This window comes from Diabrotica virgifera, chromosome 1 (assembly GCF_917563875.1).
Source record: "Diabrotica virgifera virgifera chromosome 1, PGI_DIABVI_V3a".
NCBI lineage: Eukaryota > Metazoa > Arthropoda > Insecta > Coleoptera > Chrysomelidae > Diabrotica > Diabrotica virgifera.
The window spans coordinates 50,648,206-50,670,229 of record NC_065443.1 but is presented as its reverse complement, the minus strand read 5'-3'; the positions used below and the strand labels follow the sequence as shown (position 1 = coordinate 50,670,229).

Sequence of the window (22,024 nt, the reverse complement as noted above, 5' to 3'; positions counted from 1 at the left end):
ATTTAAACGCAGAATGAAAGATTACGTTAGGACCGAGAGCCGAAAGTCCCTGAAAACTTCTATGTTTATTTTAATAAGTTACAGGGGCGAAAAATTAAGAAAATTTAGTGTGATTTTTAGTTTCAAATATGTCATTCAAAAACAACCTTTCATTCATTCTAAGGGACTTTCGGCCCTCGGTAATAAAGTAATCTTTCATTCAGCGTTTAAATTTTTCAAAAATACTTATTAGTTTTCTCAGAATTCGAAAAAATCATTGCATTTAAAATACACTGAAAATTTTGACAGGCGTCAAAATTTTGCATTTTGTTCCTTTCCTTTTAAAGTTTTTCGCACTTTCCGCGAGGAACTGCAGAAGGTTTTAACTTAGGATTCGTTAATTTCTCTACATGTTTGTTGCCTTCCTTATCTACCCATTCTCTAACTCTCTCGATGTCATCAGAATAAAAATGTTTGGCACATACTACCGCTGATGTTCCAATAACAAAATTTTTCCTGTAGATACACTGTAAACAAAGTTCTCGCAGCTTTGGATCCTTTGGAAATAAAAAAGTGCTTTCTGGTTGTTCATTCTTTTTAAGACTGCTATCGTAATTGCTTTTGCACTCTGGCACACAGCAACGGCTTGGCATCTACAAAAACAAAAATTATAAGTAGGTATGCCGTATGTAAAATACCAAACTTAAAGAAATTTATATAAACTTGCGTGCATAGAAATCAGCCCACTCAAAAATTTGGTCATTTTTGATGTCTCGTATTTCCCGAACCTGTTGGCCGATTTAAATTGATTTTTTAATATGTTATAGCCTGATTCTTTAACAATACCCCTGTAATAATATTGTTGCTAAATAAGTAAATTTTCATTGTATATATACCGGGTGTACGAATTAAACTGTCTTTTTTTTTCAAAGTTCGCATCACCCTATGGAATATTCATTCTAAGGGACTTTCGGCCCTCGGTGATAAAGTAATCTTTCATTCTGCGTTTAAATTTTTCAAAAATACTTATTAGATTTTTCAAGATTCGAAAAAAAAATGATTACATTTAAAATACATTGAAAATTTTGACAGGATGAATAAAAAACAGAATGTTAAGAAAACCTGAGGCTATAGTTGAGTTTTAATTTCACTATTTTATAAATGCCCGTTATACAATAAAAAATTAACTGCTTAGCAACAATATTATTACAGCGGTATTGTTAAAGAATCAGGCTATAACATATTAAAAAAATCACTTGAATCGGCCAACAGGTTTAGTAAATATAAGACATCAAAAATGACAAAAATTTTAAGTGGACGCATTTCTATATGCACGTAAGTTTATTATATTAATATATTATACTATAAAATATATTATATAAAAATATATTATATTGAACTAAAATCATCTTAATACATACCTTTTAATATTCTTTATAATTTGGAGCACGAAATATTGTAAAATGTTTGAGTTTTTCTGTAAATACAGTGAATATTATTTAAAAACATTTAAAAATAAATGAGAACTGTCAGAATTAACCGGTCTACGCTTAGATGTTGCCAAGTTTCAACTTCATGGCTTGTAAAGTAAAGGTGGCTATGGAAGTGACGACACCATCTTTTGTCTTTGGATTAGTGCTGTTTCACTCTTACGCATATTAAGCTGCGACAGTTGTCCTCCTCTTCCGTGCCTATACTCACACCTTAATGTCATCTTAATTTCTCGGTACAATGTGCTAGAAAGAGATAGCGCAAACCAGTCGAAGAGATCTTGTCGTCAGGACGCGCGGAGTGAAGGCTCACTCTATGTTAATATATACCTCTATGATTCCAACATTCCTAATTTAAAAAAAGAAGAAGAAGGATTTTCTTAGTTAGAATAGGGTTATGTTGTAACATAACCTTAAGATATAAACAAATCAAAACAAAATTTTAAAATCTGGTTTTAGACTTAGATTTATATTTACACATTATGTCCGACGAAGAAGAAGTTCAGTACGTGAAAAAGACCAAAACAATTCATTATGGTTCTTTGGAAGATTCTGAGAAAGCTAGACTTGAAGCACAAAGTGAAGATAGTAATGAGGAAAAATCGGCTCCAGCAGCTGCTTCACCTGTACAGGAGCCTTCCGGTAAGTGCCAAGTAATTCTCAAATAATGTGAACATATAAGTTTCACGTTGTATAATGTTCAATATATTTTTAAAGAGTATATGGAACTGGAAGATGCTATGTCCAGAGATAAACAAGCTTTAATTGAAGAATTTGAAAGAAGAAGGAAGGCTAGATCAATTAATGTGTCTACAGATGATGCTGAAGTTAGAAGAAACTTAAGGCAGTTGGGTGAAGCAATTTGTTTATTTGGAGAAGGTCCAGCTGATAGACGCTCACGACTTAGAGATATACTGAGCAGGTAGAAAAATTAATAAATTTCTGTATATATACTTACTTAAAACGGGTATGTTTGCTTATTGCTATTTTTAACCCTTAACTACAGACATCCCATTATCACCACGTAACAACAGATATCCGGTATTTTTTACTGGTCATTCTAAAATAGAGTAAAAAATAAAGTTAATAATAAAAAACAAAAAAATGATACATTATGTGTTTTTTGGAGTCTCTAGATATGAGAAAAATGGTAAAATGAGTGATTTTAATAATATAATACAAGATTTTTAGAGAATAATCTATTAAAGCAGAAATTTTGGGTAATTTTTGGTCTATTGAAACAAATGGCCATAAATGCTATGAACAAAAATTTAGACTTTATTTTAACAAATAAACGTAACAGAGAATCACAAAGGAAACATAAAACAGCATTTTCGAAAATTTTTAGATCCATGAGAAAAAATCTGCAAGGGGTAAAATTGTCATAGGCTTAAATGGCAGTTCAAAATTTTTATCTTCAAATTTAACCTTCGTTAAAGGTCCAGGATGACGACCACAGTCCATTTCTTTACTTTTTCTCTAAAAACACAAAAAAATAATATAAACATTTCAAATTTACAAATATAGTACCCACATAAAAATACTTACTTAAAACAGACATCCGGTAATGTTTACCGGTTAAGATTTTTGATGTGTGCTACAAAAGAAAATATTGATAATACACGCTACACGCTTTGAGTAGCACTGTTATACAAACTGCCCGAGAGGTACGGAGACACATGAACTTGTAAGTGGTGAGGTTACCAACGAAATCCGCATTTTGGGAATGCCCACCGGTAAAAAATACTGGATGTCTGTAGTTAAGGGTTAATTATCACTTATAACCTTAGTCCAGTTATACAATGGACACAACGATCACATCAAAAATCCAGTCTCAATTACATTCACAAGAGTTCTTCACAAGTGTTTATGAAATTTCTAGTTTTATCAAATCTTCAGTAGATAAGTACATACTTATCTTAAACCACAAAAATTGGTTCATTTATGTAAGAATTTCGTTATTACTGAGCAACATGGCTTTTACACTGGTAGAAGCACTTTGTCCCCTGCAAACAATAACGTTGTAACCAGCATTTATGATATTCTTCAGAAATGATAAAAAAAGATATTGATTTCTTTTTTTATATGCATGTGACACTTTTTCAGTGTAAGAAGTAAGTAATTAAATAAATGTTGAGCTCCTCTTTTAGAATAAGGTATACTTTTTTGATTAGATAGAGGATAGGTTTTTGAACTGTGGCAGTTACAGTTTTTGATATAAATATAAAGTTCATCAGATACCTAGTCTTAAACTGCACTTACAGTATTTCTCTAGATCATCTTTCAGTGCGTCACAGTTTTTCGATTTCTTTCTAACGCATTAAATTGTATGTGACAGAAAAAAAGGCACGTCAGTGATTACATTTCGTCGGTGACATTTTTATAACATTTATTCTAGTTATTCTAGTTGTCGATAGATGGCGCCATAATAAAAAAATAACTTTTTTTTAATTAGATAATAATATTACAAATATAATCTGTATAATTTATAAGACTATACAAATCAAAGAAAATACTATTTTATAAGTGCAAGAAACACATTTGATTTGTTTTTATTCCAAATTGAAAATAAAATGTGACAGCTGTCAGATTTAATTAAAATGTCATGTTAGAATTAAATGTCATAAATGTGTATTATCACGGACTTACCCTTTTTCCTATCATTTGTTACGCACTGAAAAATGATCATGAAAAGGACAATACAATGTTTTTATCTGACACACATGTAGTATCTACCTGCACAAAATGATCAGAACTTACCAGCCAGTGCGCGAATAAAATTGTAACAACAGTTACAGTGTAGTTTTTCAAACATGGGAATTATTTTGATACATTGTGTCTATAGTTACTCTGTTACTCTACAGATAATTCAAATATTTTTTATATTGACGGTATTACCATTGTTTAACTAGACAAAGTCTAGTTAAACTCAGTGTTTTCCAACCTTTTTTGGGCCATGCCCCCTGCCCCCCCTAGTCTTTCTTAAATTCCTATGCACCCCTCCTATGTTACATATATAATTTTTAGTAATAAAAAATTATATTGTTCAAATATTTTGCTACATTAATTTATTATTTTACTTTGGTGAGATTCTTGTACATACTTGATGCTTTCTGCACAGAGATTTTATATTAGGTTCCAATTTGGTTAGCTTCAGTCTCAAGTTTTACGTTGTGTTCACACAAAATCATTTACAGCACTGAATTCACATTAAGCTAAATATGAAGATGGAAATGGTAGTAATAGTTTTCTTGCACATTTGGTTGGATTCGGTTATTTGATTTCTGTTTCCTCGCAAAGCCGTGTCATCGTTCCTTGTTTATTAAATAAATTTTTACCTAACTCATTATTTTGTAATTCTGCGAGTTCTTGATACTGCACATTTGATATATCAGACAAAACCTCTAACATTGGCTGCATCATCCATGTTCAAAATCAATTTGTTTTAAATCAGAAAATCTTTCTTTTACTAAAGCGGTATCAGTTACTTCACATTTTTGGAGTCAATGAAAGTGTGCAAACTTTTTCAAAGGGTATCAAACAACTCCCCAAATCTTTTCAAGCATCTTAGATAGGGGAGCATCCATAAACTACGTCGTTGAAGAGGGGGAGGGGGGACTTTGCTCATTATGACGGTATACAACAGGGGGCAGGGGGCTATAAGTGCACATCCGTCGTTGTTTGAAGTTCACGGATATAAAAATATACCCTGTTTTAGAATGAAAAAGAATTTGTATATTACTTTTATCGCATACTTTTCATTTCGTTTTTATCACTCACAGCCTTAATAATATTGCTAGCAGTTTTATACAAAATAACAAACAATAAAACATTGTCCTATATCTTTAAACAAACGTCTGGAAGCAATAAATATTAATCTGTTAACTTATTTACTGAATACTCTGTGTGAAAAAATTCTAAAAGAATGAATAGAAATAAAATATTCTATTCTATTTAATAGTTAGTACATTGTTTATATTTATACTTAATAAAAGAAATGGCATTGAAATCAAAACAAAATAAGTATCAAGATTTTTTTTATTTAGCTAATTATTATTATTAAGTCGTTAGTCAAGTTAACCAGTGTTTTTTGATCTCTGCTCGAATTATTGGATTTAAAGTGGTTTAAACTTATTAAAAATTTTCGTTCTTTTTGTGTATTGTTCTTCAAATGTATCTACATTCGTTGAAGTGATTAATTTTCTTGTTTTTGTTTGCAAGTCCAATCAATATTTGATAATATTATTTCATCTATTGTGTATACTCCTTATAAAAAGCTACTAATTAAGCCAAAAAAGTGCCAACTGATAACAACTTAATTGAGGTGATAGGTTTATTAGTCCAGGAATATTAGCACTGATCTACTCACATTATATTAGCCCAGTGAAATTGGCATTATGGCTGCAAATAAGTGTTCAAAGTGCAATGAAGATATCATTGATAAATCAGTGGCTTGTGACAGCTGTCATAATATTCTCCATCCGACCGAAGGATGTACTGGCTTAAGTGCTTCTGAACTTCGAGCTGTTGTAATCCAGAAGAGAACGTGTTCTACTTTTTTTCTGATTGCCGACTGTCATTCAAAAGTGTGCCCAAAATTCTAAGAGAAGTTGAAAACCTGAAGTGCGAAATTACCTTACTCAAAGCTGAAATCCAGATGCTAAAAGATAACAAGAGTAACTTTCCAATAACCGACTACATCATAAACGAGCTACACGAACGCCAAAAAAGGTCAAATAATTTACTTATCTTCAATCTCCCAGAACCATCAACTTTAACTGAGGATATTAATCAAATAAAAACACTTTTATCTGGAGCGAGTGAAGGTGCGATAAGTGTCAACAGTAAACATATCTTCGTTTTGGGAAGAAAAATAAAAACGGACATAGACCAATTAAAGTCGTTCTTTCCTCGGCTCGCGAAGTGCATCAAATCTTAAGAAACAAAGTTGAATTAGGCCAGGCAAATAAAATATTTTTCCTATCTGATCAAACTCCCTATCAGAAAAAGCTTGTTCTCTTTAATAACAAATCTATAATCGGTTCAGTATATTTTCCACCTAAATCTATAGCTACTTTATACCAATCGTACTTTGAACAGCTTATCACTATAAGCGAGCAATACGATAGAGCAAACCTTTTTCTATTGGGTGATTTTAATCTTCCATCTGCAGTTTGGGATGTCGATGATTATTGTTCCTTGCTTCTCCTCAGCCTACAGCTACACAATCCGAAGCTGATTCTATTGAAACTATATCCAATATTTGTGCTTTTTTCAATCTCTTCCAGACCAACGAAATAACCAACGATAGAGGAGTTACACTTGATCTCATTTTATCTCTATTGGGTATTGATGTATTGAAGGCTATCGACACTTTAATTCCAGTTGACACACATTATCCTCCGCTTGAATGCAGTTTGCCACTCAAAATCACAAATGATCATTCATCTGGCGAAGAGTATTATTATGACTTTGTTCATGCTGACTATGCAGCAATTCGATCTTCCCTCGAAGCAATTAATTGGGATGGCGCACTTCAAGGAAAAGAGCTCTCTGACGTGGTTTCTGTATTTTACGACATTTTTTATTCCATCATTGATCGTTTTGTTCCGCTAAAAAAAATCTGTGATAAGAAATATCCATGCTGGTACTCCTCTGAGCTGAAGAAGTTGCTTCACGAGAAGAAATCAGCGCACGAGATATAAAAGAGCACAAGGTGTCCAGAAAGTTATGCAGCATTTAGTAACTTAAGAACTAGATATAAACTTTTATCAAGACAGTGTTATGTCGATTACATTCAACGTACCGAACATTCTATTATTAATAACGTTAAATGCTTTTGGAAATTTGTAAGTAGTAAAAGGGAAAATAACTCTATACCTAATACAATGACTCTTGGAGATCGTACTGCCTTTAATGGAACTGATATTGCTAATCTTTTTGCTAACCAATTCTCTTCCGTCTATACAAACCAATCCTTACATCCTCATGTAACCCAGATTTCACCTTTGGTTAATGTGTTTAATTATCACATTGAAATTTCAAAAATTTTTGAAAAACTGTCTGAACTCAATACCAACAAAGGTCCTGGTCCTGATGGAATTCCCATACTTTCCTTAAAACATTCAGCTTCGTTCTATTGCGCCCACTTTTTTATATATTTAATAAGTCTCTATTAACAGGGGAATTTCCAGACTACTGGAAAAACTCTTATGTCACTCCAATATATAAATCAGGTCGAAAATCGGATATAGGTAACTATCGTCCCATTTCTATTCTTAGTGCTATTCCTAAAGTTTTTGAAAGCATTATTTCCGATTATTTAAGTTATGACTTCTCGCCAATTATAGGGGCCCAACAATTTGGATTTACATCCAAAAAATCTGCAGAATTGGGTATCATAACATATGTTGATTTTTTGACAGATGCTCTTGAGAGGGGTTTACAAGTTGACTCTGTATATACTGACTTTTCCAAAGCTTTCGATAAAGTTAATCATGAGCTCTTGATTCATAAACTTTATTTATACGGAGTTGATGGCCTTATATTGAAGTGACTCAAGAGCTATCTTACGCAAAGATCGCAAATTGTCAGGGTTAATCATTACTATTCTCATACCATCTCTGTTACCTCAGTTGTACCACAAGGATCACACTTGGGACCTCTGTTGTTTAATATATTTATCAATGATCTAATACCCTGTTTCCAAGTGGGTGAAACTTTGTTATTCGCTGATGATTTAAAATGTTTTAAAATAATCACATGTGAGGCTGATTCACTTAGTCTACAAGGTGATATTGATCGCCTATCTAACTGGTGTATGCAAAATGGTATGTGTTTGAATACATCCAAATGCCATATTCTTCGTTTCCATCGAACTCATCATCCAATCATCTTCGAATATAGTATAAATAATCTGACCTTACATTCTGCCTCTGAAACTAGGGATCTAGGTGTGATCCTTGACTCCGTCCTTAGCTATAAATCACACATTTCCAGTACAATACAGAAGTCTATGAGGATGCTTGGCTTTATAAAAAGAACCACCAGAGACTTTACAAACATCTCAGCTATTAAATCCCTTCATTTCTCCCTGGTTAGATCTCATTTCGATTACTGTTCCACAATTTGGTCCCCCTATTACTTTACTCATAAACTGAAACTTGAGGCTGTCCAACACAATTTTCTAAGATATACTGCTACTAAGATGCATGTATACTATGACTATTCTGTATTAGAGCGCATACTGAACTTACCTCCTCTTGAGGTACGCAGAAAACAAAGAGACTTAATAATTTTCTTTAAAATTATCAACGGGCTGTGTAATTGCCCCGAGCTTCTCTCCAAAATATCTCTATTTGTCCCCAGTCGTTCGACTAGGCAGGTGCAAACCTTTTATGTCTCTTGTCATAGATTCAATTATTCTTACAACACATTTATTCCTAGAACTCTTCGATTAGCTAACTCATTAAGGCCGGCCATTGGTAATGTTACAAGTATAGGCGATCCCATCACCTTTATAAAGTACACCACTCATAATCTAGAGCATATATGTATACCGAAAAATGCTTACCCTACTAACAATATATCTCGCTAATTACAGCCATATTTTTGCTACCCTACCTGTTGTGTATTGTTTATAAAAAAATGTGAAAGTTTTGCTTTTTTCTCAATAAATATAAGAGCGTTTATATCTAAATTACTCAAGTATTTAAATGAATTTCATGATAAAAGTCCGTTTAGCACTAGCCTATATGTAACGGAAGGATGTAACGTTAAAAAAATGTGAATTAATAAAGTACTTTTTGCGTGGTGTACTTTTAAAATAAATTTCTGGAATTAATAGAAATTGGCATGTGAAACGTAAATCTTGTACATATAATACACAAAAAGTATAGGAATCTGTAAGAATCTAAGCTCTGTTAATGTAGCAATTATGTATAAGATGGCGCTACGAAAAAAATTAAATAAACATCAAAAATTCAGGAGCGTAATGGCCCGTTTGAAACTTTCCTTAGGAAATTTCGGTACTTGACAAATATGAGTTTATTAGGGGTCCGGACAAATAATCCCCGGACAAATAATCCCGGACAAAAAATCCCCACAAATTATCCCCGGACAAAAATCCAAGGACAAAAAATCCCCACAAATAATCCTCACAAATAATCCCCACAAATAATCCCCGGACAAATAATCCCCACAAAAAATCCCGGACAGATAATCCCCACAATTTTTTTTTGACAAAATATCCCCGCAAAAAATCCCCAAGAAATATTTTTGCCGAATAAAGTTGTCAAATGAATGCTTATAATCCAAGGATGGTACTAAAGATGAGAAATTTAGACTGTCTGTCCGTCGGTACGTCCGACCGCGCATATAACTACTCCGTCATTATGCCAGGTAGAATGACACATGAGGGGTCGAATGAACGGTTATAATCCAACAATGGTACTACAGATGAGCAATTTGGTCCGTCGGTCTGCTTGACCACGAATATAACTCCTCCATCACTGTACCAGGTAGAATGACAAATGAGGTGTCGAATGAAAGCTTATAATCCAAGGATGGTACTAAATATGAGAAATTAGACAAAGGCTGTCTGTCCATCGGTCCGTCCGACCGCGAATGTAACTACTCCGTCATTATGCCAGGTAGATTGACAAATGGGGTGTCGAATGAACGGTTATATTCCAACGATGGTACTAAAGATGAGCAATTTGGTCCGTCGGTCTGCCTGACCGCGAATATAAGTCTTCCGTCACTGTACCAGGTAGAATGACAAATAAGGTGTCGAATGAAAGCTTATAACCAAGGATGGTACTAAGGTTGAGAAATTTGACCAAGGCTGTCTGTCCATCGGTCCGTCCGACCGCGAATGTAACTACTCCGTCAATATGCCAGGTAGATTGACAAATGGGGTGTCGAATGAACGGTTATAACTCAACGATGGTACTAAAGATGAGCAATTTGGTCCGTCTGTCTGCTTGACCGCGAATATAACTCCCCCGTCACTGTACCAGGTAGAATGACAAATGAGGTGTCGAATGAAAGCTTATAATTCAAAGATGGTACTAAAGATGAGAAATTAGACCAAGGCTGTCTGTCCATCGGTCCGTCCGACCGCGAATGTAACTACTCCGTCATTATGCCAGGTAGATTGACAAAAGGGATGTCGAATGAACGGTTATATCCCAACGAATTTGGTCCGTCTGTCTGGCTGACCGCAAATATAACTCCTCCGTCACTGTACCAGGTAGAATGACCAATAAGGTGTCCAGTGAAAGCTTATAACCAAGGATGGTACTAAAGATGAGAAATTTGACCAAGGCTGTCTGTTCATCTGTACGTCCGACCGCGAATGTAACGACTCCGTCATTATGCCAGGATTAGTGACAAATGGGGTGTCGAATTAACGATTATAATTTAACAATGGTACTAAAGATGAGCAATTTGGTCCGTCGGTCTGCTTGACCGCGGATATAACTCCCCCGTCACTGTACCAGGTAGAATGACAAATGAGGTGTCGAATGAAAGCTTATAATCCAAGGATGGTACTAAAGATGAGAAATTAGACCAAGGCTGTCTGTCCATCGGTCCGTCCGACCGCGAATGTAACTACTCCGTCAATATGCCAGGTAGAATGACTAATGACGTGTCGAATGAATGGTTATAATCCAACGATGGTACTAAAGATGAGAAATTTGATCCGTCGGTGTGCCTGACCGCGAATATAACTCCTCCGTCACTGTACCAGGTAGAATGACAAATGAGGTGTCAAATGAAAGCTTATAATCCAAGGATGGTACTAAAGATGAGAAATTAGACCAAGGCTGTCTGTCCATCGGTCCGTCCGACCGCGAATGTAACTACTCCGTCATTATGCCAGGCAGAATGACAGATGAGGTGACGAGTGTACAGTGAACGGTTATAATCCAACCATGGTACTCAAGATTCACGCACGCATTTCTTTTCCGAAAGTTGCACTTTCACGCACGACTTGCGAGAAAGTCAAATACCTTGTAATATTGCATTATAATATATTATAATACATGCAATAAACTAATATTGAAAGTTTGTTTTTGACAACCTTGTCAAATAATTGATTTGTGTATTTTCACTTCTAAATAAAAATTGATATAACTCTATTTTTTTGTGGCTTTTTCCAAACGTACGGCCCTAGAATAAATATTATTCCTAACTCGTGCGGAAAGTGTGTTCCTCGCACTCGAATGCCTGCCCGAACTCCGCTATCGCGTCGTTCGGGTCAACGACAGTCTCGTGCGTGAAATTATCACTTTCCGCACTAGTTAGGAAAATAACTATTTAATGATGTCGATATTTTCCAAGTTATGGGGGGAAATAGTGACAGTTAGAGGTTAGAGTTAGAGCATAACTATTGAATTGTCTCGTTAATTATGAGTTTTACGACAAAAATGTAGGTACCTATAATACAAAAATAGAACTTAGTAGATAGAATTAACTTTTACATAATTTTGAATTTTGATCTCTTTCATTTTTTTTACGAATATTTAAAATTGTTTCAAATATGATTTCCTGCAATTATTTCTTTTTGACAATTTTTTTCGTGCGGTTGATATTTTCCGAGTTAGCGGGAATATATTAAAAAGGGGTGGGGGAGCATAATTATTGAATTGAATCTTGTTTCCGAGCTGCCCCAAATTTTATAATTCTAACCTTTAGGGGAGGTCAATAGTGGTGTAAATTTAAAATTGCGACTGAATTCCGCTGAAGGGTTAGCCGTCATATTGATTTTAAAGGAGAACCGTTGATGCTAAATACCTCCACCATTTTCAACTTTTTTGCTCTACTGCTCATTATTTATAATAGTTCCCAGGTAGCAAGACTGTTTAACGCGCTCTATCTGAATCTGCGTTCCATTAGTGTGCAGATGGGTTATAGGTATAGATAGGGCTATTATAGCAATCGCCATTAAACCGGTTTTTGGTACGAAAATAGTGATTAGCAATTAAATTTAAGCATGAATTGTAATTTCGATTACCAAATATCGAATTCCAATTGCAAAATCGTGCATGCAGCACTCTGCTTTGAATAACCCTGTTCAAAACATCCTATTTGTGGTGATAATTGCTTGTCCTGAAAACGATAATCTTGATTGTAATACAAAAAAACCTATTCATTTTTGTAATTTCAAAAGTATTTGCTCATCATCATCATCAATGGCGTTATAACTCTTGGAGACTCTGCCACATTTTTTATTATTTAAAATCAATACAGCTGCCCACGATGTGATATTTGATACCGTTCACGTTATCAACACCAGTAATAAAAATTTAATGTGTTTCTCGGTCGATGATCGAAATGCCACATCAGCGACTTGTTAATTATTGTGTTTTGACTGGAATAAGAATGTGAATTTTAACCGAATTTTTAACGTGCTAACAAATTGCACATACAATTTTTTTTTGTTTATGCGTATTTTTTATTATAATAAATATGTTGATTTTCACCCATTCGTGAGCAAAAAATTGGTTGTTTTGACTTCTGAGTAATACCAAAAAGTCAAAAATCGTTATAACTGAAAAAACTCGACAGAGTTATGCTCGATAAACTCATAATACTCATAAAGCTAATAAAATATTTTTGATCTTTTCGTTTCACATGATTCACTGAGCGTTGGCTTATTTTTTAATATTTTTCCTTATTTTTTTTTAAATCATTGAATTATAGCGTTGATTGAGATATTAGAGGCCGTCAAATATATCAATCAACGATTATAGTGAATATGCTTATTTAATTTAAAAATAAAATAATTCTATCCTCTTCTTCTTGCTGTGCCTGTCCGTGACGAATGTTGGCGATCACCATGGCATGGCAATCTTTATTTTATCTGCAGCAATGCAGGAAAGCTTCACATATGCTGAGTTGAACCAGGTTCTGAGGTTCTTTAACCAGGATGTTCTTCTTCTTCCTGGACCTCGCTTTCCAAATATTTTTCCTTGCAGAATGGCTTGTAGGAGGGCATATCTGGATTAATTTCGCATAATGTGTCCAAAGTATTCCAACTTTTGAGATTTGATGGTGGTTAATACTTCTCGGTTTTTCCCCATTCTTCTGTAAGGACCTCCTCATTTGTGACCCGATCAGTCCATGGGATTTTAAGAATTCCATTATAAGTTCAAAAAAAATTCAAAAAAATATGCTTGAAATATTTATTTCAAACTCTAAGCTCACCCCACCTTAAGGATAGCTATGACACGAATTTGATAGGCAAGCCATGCAAGTCGTTTTTGTCTATGTATGAAATTTAATAAAAAAATGTCTCATCCGGAAAGCAGATGGGTGCAGGTCGACCTATATTCGGATCTTAGACTATAACGTATATGTATATATGATATTTGAGTGATATAATTTCGTAGAGTTTTGCTATCAGCCGTTGATGATTTGCTGATGAACGCTACTCGTGTTATTTCTTTCCGTTCATGTTCACAAGAGCATGTGTTAACAAGTAATTGGACTTCGTAAGTCCTAGGTTTTCATCCAAAGTAATCGAAAGTAGAACTGGAAGTCGATATTTTAACTCTTCGTGTAACTTTGCGTCGATTCATATACGATTTTACTAATTTTGGATCATATTCATTTACATTTATATCATACTTTGAGTCACTTTAAAACAGATACTTGCGGTTGCAACTCTAAAACTGAAGTCCGATGTTAAATTACTCATCTTGTGTTAAATTACATACCATCCTTGTGTTATAATCTTTTATTCGAAACCTCATTATTTGTCATTATATCTGTATTAATACGGAGGAGTTGTATGTAGGAGGACAGACGGAAAGACACTCATGAAACCGGAAGTATATATTTGTTCTCGCCTTGCGAAGGCTCGTCGAATAATATATCACTTTTACTATTCCGGTGACTTTAAAACAGTATTTCCGGTCCCATTTGTAAAACCGGAAGTCCTTTATCAAATTTCTCACCTTTAGTACCATCCTTGGATTATAAGCTTTCATTCGACACCTCATTTGTCATTCAACCTGGTATAGTGACGGAAGAGTTATATTCGCGGTCGGACGGACCGACGGACAGACAGCCTTGGTCAAATTGCTCATCTTTAGTACCATCCTTGGATTATAAGCTTTCATTCGACACCTCATTTGTCATTCTACCTGGTACAGTAACGGAGGAGTTATATTCGCGATCAGGCAGACCGACGGACCAAATTGCTCATCTTTAGTACCATCGTTAGATTATAATCGTTCATTCGAAACCTCATTTGTCATTTTCCCTGGCATAATGACGGAGAGAAGTTACATTTGCGGTCGGACGGACAGATGGACAGACAGCCTTGGTCAAATTTCTCATCTTTAGTACCATCCTTGGTTATAAGCTTTCATTCGACACCTTATTGGTCATTCTACCTGGTACAGTGACGGAGGAGTTATCTTCGCGGTCAGGCAGACCGACGGACCAAATTGCTCAACTTTAGTACCATCGTTGGATTATAATCGTTCATTTAAAACCTCATTTGTCATTTTCCCTGGCATAATGACGGAGAAGTTACATTCGCGGTCGGACGGACAAATGGACCGACAGCCTTGGTCAAATTTTTCATCTTTAGTACCATCCTCGGTTATAAGCTTTCATTCGAAACCTTATTCGTCATTCTACCTGGTACAGTGACGGAGGAGTTATATTCGCGGTCAGGCAGACCGACGGACCAAATTGCTTATCTTTAGTACCATCGTTGGATTATAACCATTCATTCGACACCTCATTTGTCATTCTACCTGGCATAATGACGGAGTAGTTACATTCGCGGTCGGACGGACAGATGGACAGACAGCCTTGGTCAAATTTATCAGCTTTAGTACCATCCTTGGATTATAGGCTTTCATTCGACACCTCATTCGCTATTCTACCTGGTACAGTGACGGAGGAGTTATATTCGCGGTCAGGCAGACCGACGGACCAAATTGCTCATCTTTAGTACCATCCTTGGTTATAAGCTTTCATTAAATGTTCTAAACATTAATTACATTTTCATTCTAAATTAGACAATTAGACAAATTTGAGTGATATAATTGTTCTTCCCTGGTATAATTTTATAATATTGGGACATGAGAAGTAGGTAACAAACTATGATGAACCAATATGCGAAATAGATTTTTCCAATACTTTTGGTTTAGATTTTACCACGAGATACGAGCACAGTATTTATCCGAGTAAAATTTTCAGCGAGACCCCGTCCTTAAACCTCCTAGAAAATGAAAAGTTCGCACCTCATATATAAAACGATTTCGAGTCATCTTAGCGAGACCGCACCTGCATACCTCTCTGTACTGAAACTAAACTATCAGCTGACTATAAAGTCTGGAGTCCGCGGCTTCGCTTAGATATCTATTGCGTTATTTCTCCGATAGAGGCAGCATCTCTCGGGAAAGAATCTTTTCTCTCTGTTGCACTGCGACTTGGGGACCTCTCTTTCATACAACGGCCGGCCTTAAATAACTTCGAAATTTTTAATATATCAGGTTCCCGCTTTAAAAATCATATTTCTTCCCTAACTTTTTAATACTTTCGGCCAGAGCTTTTGTATTGTGATTAGTGTTACATGACCTGTATGTATTAGATAACTCAAAACCGTTACACCTTGGAACATTTCTGAATTGATTTAGCTGATATCTTTTGTTTGTAATTGTACTGACCTATGTATATGTTATCTTATTCTTTTTTTTTCTTTTTTTGTAACTGTACTACTCATAGAATTATTTTTGCTCAAAACACTTTGTTATGTTATATTATGATAATTTGTTATATAATTGGTTAACATTAATGTTATATAATTTAGAACACTGTAACATTTATATCTGAATAGGGTTTGCCCGTGAATAAATAAATAAATAAATGTCTCGACAACTAATGGCCATTGGCATGGTAGGTACAATAAATTTTTGCAGTTAGGTACCTAGTGTCATTTGTAGTGTGTGTGTTGAGTAAGTGTCTTGTTACTTTGCAAAGTCGACGTCATTGTCTTTGCAAGAAGACGCTAATTGTATCCGAACGTCTGCGGCCCCTCCGGTGAGTACCGATCCCACAAGGACAGAAACTATTTTCATCCACTAATTTATAATAAACAAAAAATTTTTGACCCTGGTGAGATTCGAACTCACGACCATTCGGACCTTTCGATCCGAAGGTAGGCGCTCTTACCACGGAGCCACAGATGGGGTTAAGTATCAAGATTTATATGATGCAGTTAAGAAAGCATAGGAACTCCGATAAAAGTGTTGTCTTTTGTCCCTATAAAGCTAATTATTAGTTGTACAGTGAATTAAGAGAATACGCGGATATTAATGAGCTATTGTTCAAGCAATCTATATAGTGTAATAGGTAAGATTTGTAGCTTTCTTTGGGTTGTTCTTCTTTAATATTAGGCCGGCAGCTGGTGTTTTCTGGTAATTAAATATGTAGTTAAAAATATTTATTTATACTTAGGTAAATACCGTTAAAGCAGGACATAATATTGTATGTGTTAAAATTAATTTTATCAATTTTTTAATAACATTTAACCTCACAGGGACCTCCCTCTTACCGCATGCTTGCATTAATAACTGATGTAGAATAGCTTTTATAATTAATCTTGTTATTGTTAGAATTACTGATACTAAAAGAACTTAATAAAAACACAGTTAGATCTAAAATTACTTTAGGTATACAGTTCAAAACTTTTAAAATTCAGCACAAAATGTCCCCGCTCTTTTTTTATTAAAAATACAAAATCTAAAAATATTTTTTAACCGAGTCTTTTCATTAGTACACTTATGCTTGGAAAATGAATTGCACAACACAACAATTAAAATACTGATACACTTAACTCATTTTCTCCTTCTTCCGTATTTTCTTCGTCACTATCATCGCCCAATTCAATAATAAATTTATTTCCACCATTAATGTGGAAGTGCCCAATCTTCTTATAATATTCTTCCACTTTGATCACTTTGGCGATTCTTTTCTGCCAGTCTACTTTGGTAATATTGGCTACTTCTTTTTTAATTATCTCAATTACCTTTTTGTCAAATTTAGGAAATTTATTTGAACGCCTTATACTTGGTTTTAATTGTCCCCAAATTAACTCAATAGGATTGAAAACACAAAAGTAGAGGGGAAGTCTCAATATAGTGTGTCCATGCTTTTCGGCAATACTCTCTAAAGCGTATAATTTTCTAAATTGCTTCGTGTGTAGAACTTCAATAAGTTGTTTTTTTGTGTAAAAATCTTCGAAATACAAATCATTTTCCAATAAAAAATTTTGCAGGTCAGCTTTCTTTGAAGATGTATTTGGTATTTTAGTGAGCTGTCGGGAATGATAGGAAGCGTTGTCAAGCACTATTACGCTGTTTTTCTCCAAGTTTGGGATCGGCGAGTTTTCAAACCAATCTTCAAAAATGTCAGCTTCCATATTCTTGTGGTAGTCAACGTTACAAACTTCCATTTTCTTCCCACATAATTTTAAAGCATTCGGAACCCATCCCTCACTTCCTCCGCAATGTACAATAATTAGTCGCGAGCCTTTATTTGCAGGCATTTCTGGTATGCACGTGCTTGAACCATCTGTCCATCCTTTCTTTACTGTATCGTGGGTATCATACTAAGTTTCATCTAAATAATAAATTCTCCTATTTTCTTGCCTATATTTAGTAATTTCTTCTAGGTACATATTACGTCTGTTGACTATTCTTTGGCTTTCCATAATTGCTTGACTTTTATTTATTTTTTTGAACTTAAAGCCCATTTTTTTTATCCAATTTTGAAGAGTTTTCTCACAGCAGTTCATATTTTGACCGGTTGTTTCCAATTTCTTTCTTATTATTTCTATTGTAGGTATTTCATTGCTTTTGTAGCAGTCGTATATTGTGGTTTTCAATAGTTTTACAAGTGAAGGATTTAAAGGTCTTGAAAATTTGTAGTCACATCGTTTCTTGCGATGATAGGGTTCATTTTTAACTATTTTATATACAGTAGAAAGTGGAATTTCTGTTAAATCAGAGGTGGCTTGTGCAAATAGTGTTTCATCGAAGCCGAATTTCGTACGTAGATTTTTGTATACATTCAAACATACTTGCTGTGTTTCTGCATTTAAATGCATTCGAATCTTCTTTACGAGCTCTTTTTTTTAGTAATTACATTCACACTAGCACTGGCAATTTCTACAATATCAGCGTTATCGTACGCGATATTTACATTATCCCACGGGCGCCACATCACTATTCACATTAATTAAATTACAATAATCAACACTTGACACTCTCCAAACGAAATACTAAACCAGTATTCAAAATAATTACAGCAAACAAAACACTCGTATCACTTAACACACGTACACTCCAGTACTAATACACTGCTAGGCTACCGAACTAAAACTAATGTTTTGCACGAAACTTGTGAATAGATATGGGGAGGTCTGGCCGTAAAAACACAGATGCTTTCAAAGGGCCGCTTCTTAAACGTTTGACCTAACATCTATATTTGAAGAATATCATATTTCACCGGCTTAAAGCTATTCTACAGTATTTTTTACTTGGCCAGTACATAGTAATACTGATTTGGATACATTCGCAAATAAACTTTGAGAGCTAACTTTTAAAAATCTAGGAATAACATGGAATTTAAAAAAAATCACTAAAAAGGGGGGTCATAAGTTGCAATTGCGACGTCGGTATGAGGGGGGGTCAACTGCAAACGACGCTTCACGACAGAAGGGGGGAGGGTATTAAAAACTCCAAAAATTTTACGACGTAGTTTATGGATGTCCCATAGCCACCTTACTACTTCAGTATGAAGTAAAAGTCTCATGGGGTCTTATTTTGTTCTTTACAAAATAGCTTGAAGAGACGCTCACATTTGGTATTAGTTTTAATAGCATTACCACACTTTATTACTGAATGCAGTACTTCATTTAGAACAGGCAAGATGTTTTTAGCTACCAAGTTTTCCCTATGGATGGATAACACAATGCACAATAATCATTTCTGGATTCGCATCTTTCATCAATTTTAAGCAGCCATTTTTTATTGCCCATCATATTGTGAGCACCACCTGCATCACAAGATTTTATACTTTTTATTGGTAGGTATATCATTAGGTAGTGGTGCTTTCTAGTCATTTACAGAACAACAATTTTTCACAAACTACACTTTATCTTACCGTAAGGTATCAATACTGCCTCACTGTCTCTCAAAGTTGATTCATCCATTTTCACTAATAAATTTCTTATTTTCAGCTTTTCAACAAGTTGTTTTTTAGTATCTTAATTCATTTTGTCTATTCTTTTGCTAACAGTATTGTTAATGAGTTGCAAAGCTTTTACTTATGTGTCATATTTTTCAAGAACCGTTAAGAAATGCTGATATTCATGATGTTATTAAATTCTCCCCTATAGTATGATTTTTTCCTGTTTAAGGTGTAATAAAGAAATTTAATAATTAGCCTCAAGAACACGATTATTAGTTGAAGTAAGAGCAGTAAACAGAGACTTTAATGTTGATCTCTTTTTAAAATTTTAAGTTTGACTTGACGCCAAAAAACATCCGGTTGATATGTTGGTCCAGCGAAATACCTAACAATTATTTACCGTAATTATTTAAGAATTTGCTTTGAAACCTAGCATTGAATTTAAATGACCAGTAGCGAAAGGGTTAAACTCGTGTCGAGTCCATTTTCGAATTGCCCCCCTGTGGGGCATGGGCCCCACGTTGGACTGTAACTCAAAATCGCCAAAAATTTTAGTTACAATGTTCAGGGGTCAAAATGGCTGGCCTATTAGAACGATCTGTTGAATTATTTGTAAAATGAATGAATGACTTTCACATGGATTGCATTTACATACAGAGAAGACGGGAGAATTTCGGATCATACAAAATACATGTATTTGGGCTCAACTCTGCTCTAGGCGGTTGACCAACAAAAGGTTTTCAAATAATTATATTATAATTCATCATACAATACTTCATCGGGCTACTGGATTCTGAACTCATTCAAGAACAAGTCAAAATTTAACTCCACCCAAATAGTTGCCACGGCCCCGCCCATCACGTTTAAAAATTGAAATTCACACGTACAAATGTGTTTAGAAATATGTCTACGTATGTCACACATACAAATCGCATTTCTCTAGATAATATTTCTCTTAAACAAGGTATAATAACGTTTGAACCATAAAATATTTACAGGAAAGAAAGGAAATAACTACAAACCATTAAGTTTATTTTTGTTATTAGTATGTTGTAGTAGATTGGTAGTTACACTGAAAAATATAGGCAAATATCTAATTTATTTCAAGATACGAAGGAGATACAACTCTCAAACAGATCCGCAAATCGGATTATTATACTCCGCTTGGTAACATTGACTTTGGGTGGCACTATGGGCTGTGGCCCCTCTGAAAAGGAGACAGATAGTTGAACGATATTTTATACAATGTGTATCAACATGGTATGGATTTCTGTGTGTCCAATATAAAACTGTGGAAGTTTTATATTGGTTCACTATTTTAAATGCAGTTCAACTATACATGTAGTCAATGCTATGTTCCGAAATTCTCTCGTCTATTCTGTAGATCTCTGAAAGCCATTTGTAAGGGTTAAGTAGTGCTCACTCTTAGCAAACTCAAGTGGTATAGATTTTGATAATAATTTGTTATCTTGGTTTCAAAACTTTACGCAAGACTACTACCAGCTGTGCAACAACAAAATAACTTTCAAGTAAGCTCTGGTGTTCCTCTGGAACCCACTGTGATCCCTTCCTGTTTTTCAATATTGAAAAATTTATGCAAACCTCTTTATTTCTAATTTAAGTACAGTAAAACCTGCCATATCCGGATCAATGTGGCGACAGACCGATCCGGATATGAAAAAATCTGGATATCAAGACCACTTCTTTTATAGTCTCTGAAACGTTTTCTCCTTCGTACATTCCAGTAATCAACGGCGTCAATAACTTTCGTCGATAGATACGTTTTATAGATTCTATAATACCTTGATCCATAGGCTGACAGAGGGATGTCAAATTTGGGGACAAAAAAGACACTTTGTTTCGCCATCTTTTAGTTCTTTTGGATCGGGATGAGAGGGTGCGTTGTCCAACAGCAGGAGTGCCTTTCTCGGTAGATTTCGGTAGATGCGGACGGCAGAACTGTCCGGATATGGGGAGGTCCGGATATGACAGGTCCGGATGTGGCAGGTTGTACTGCATGATGTTTATATGGCATTGAGCTACAATAGGGAACTTGCACATTTTTTTTTATTAGATAATAATGTTCAGTTTTGTTTAAAAATGAGATTTCCAAAATTTCACGCTTCAAAAACTCGTAATAACTTAGAAATACATATTTAAAGTCTTCAGCGGTATAAAATAGTTCAAACGGCACGTGACGTCACATAGTTTTGCATTAGTTTTTATTATGGTTATATTTCGCTGTGTCTAGGTACACGCTAACGTGTACGCAAATAAAAAAGTTAGGTAGACGCGAATTAAACTTCATCAAGCCAGTGACGTCATTATTTAGCTTG

The 22,024-nt window shown here is 34.7% G+C and overlaps 1 protein-coding gene across 1 annotated transcript in view; it reads left to right on the top strand.

The window, feature by feature from the left end:
- The first annotated feature begins 1,849 nt into the window (after window positions 1-1,849).
- LOC114325550 (U4/U6 small nuclear ribonucleoprotein Prp4) overlaps window positions 1,850-22,024 on the top strand; it is a 48,757-nt gene continuing 28,582 nt past the window's right edge. Inside the window, exons 1-2 of the mRNA XM_050656186.1 lie at window positions 1,850-2,111; window positions 2,187-2,391. Coding sequence (XP_050512143.1) covers window positions 1,952-2,111; window positions 2,187-2,391 — 365 coding nt within the window. The 5' untranslated portion in view covers window positions 1,850-1,951. The remainder of the gene's footprint in view (window positions 2,112-2,186; window positions 2,392-22,024) is intronic.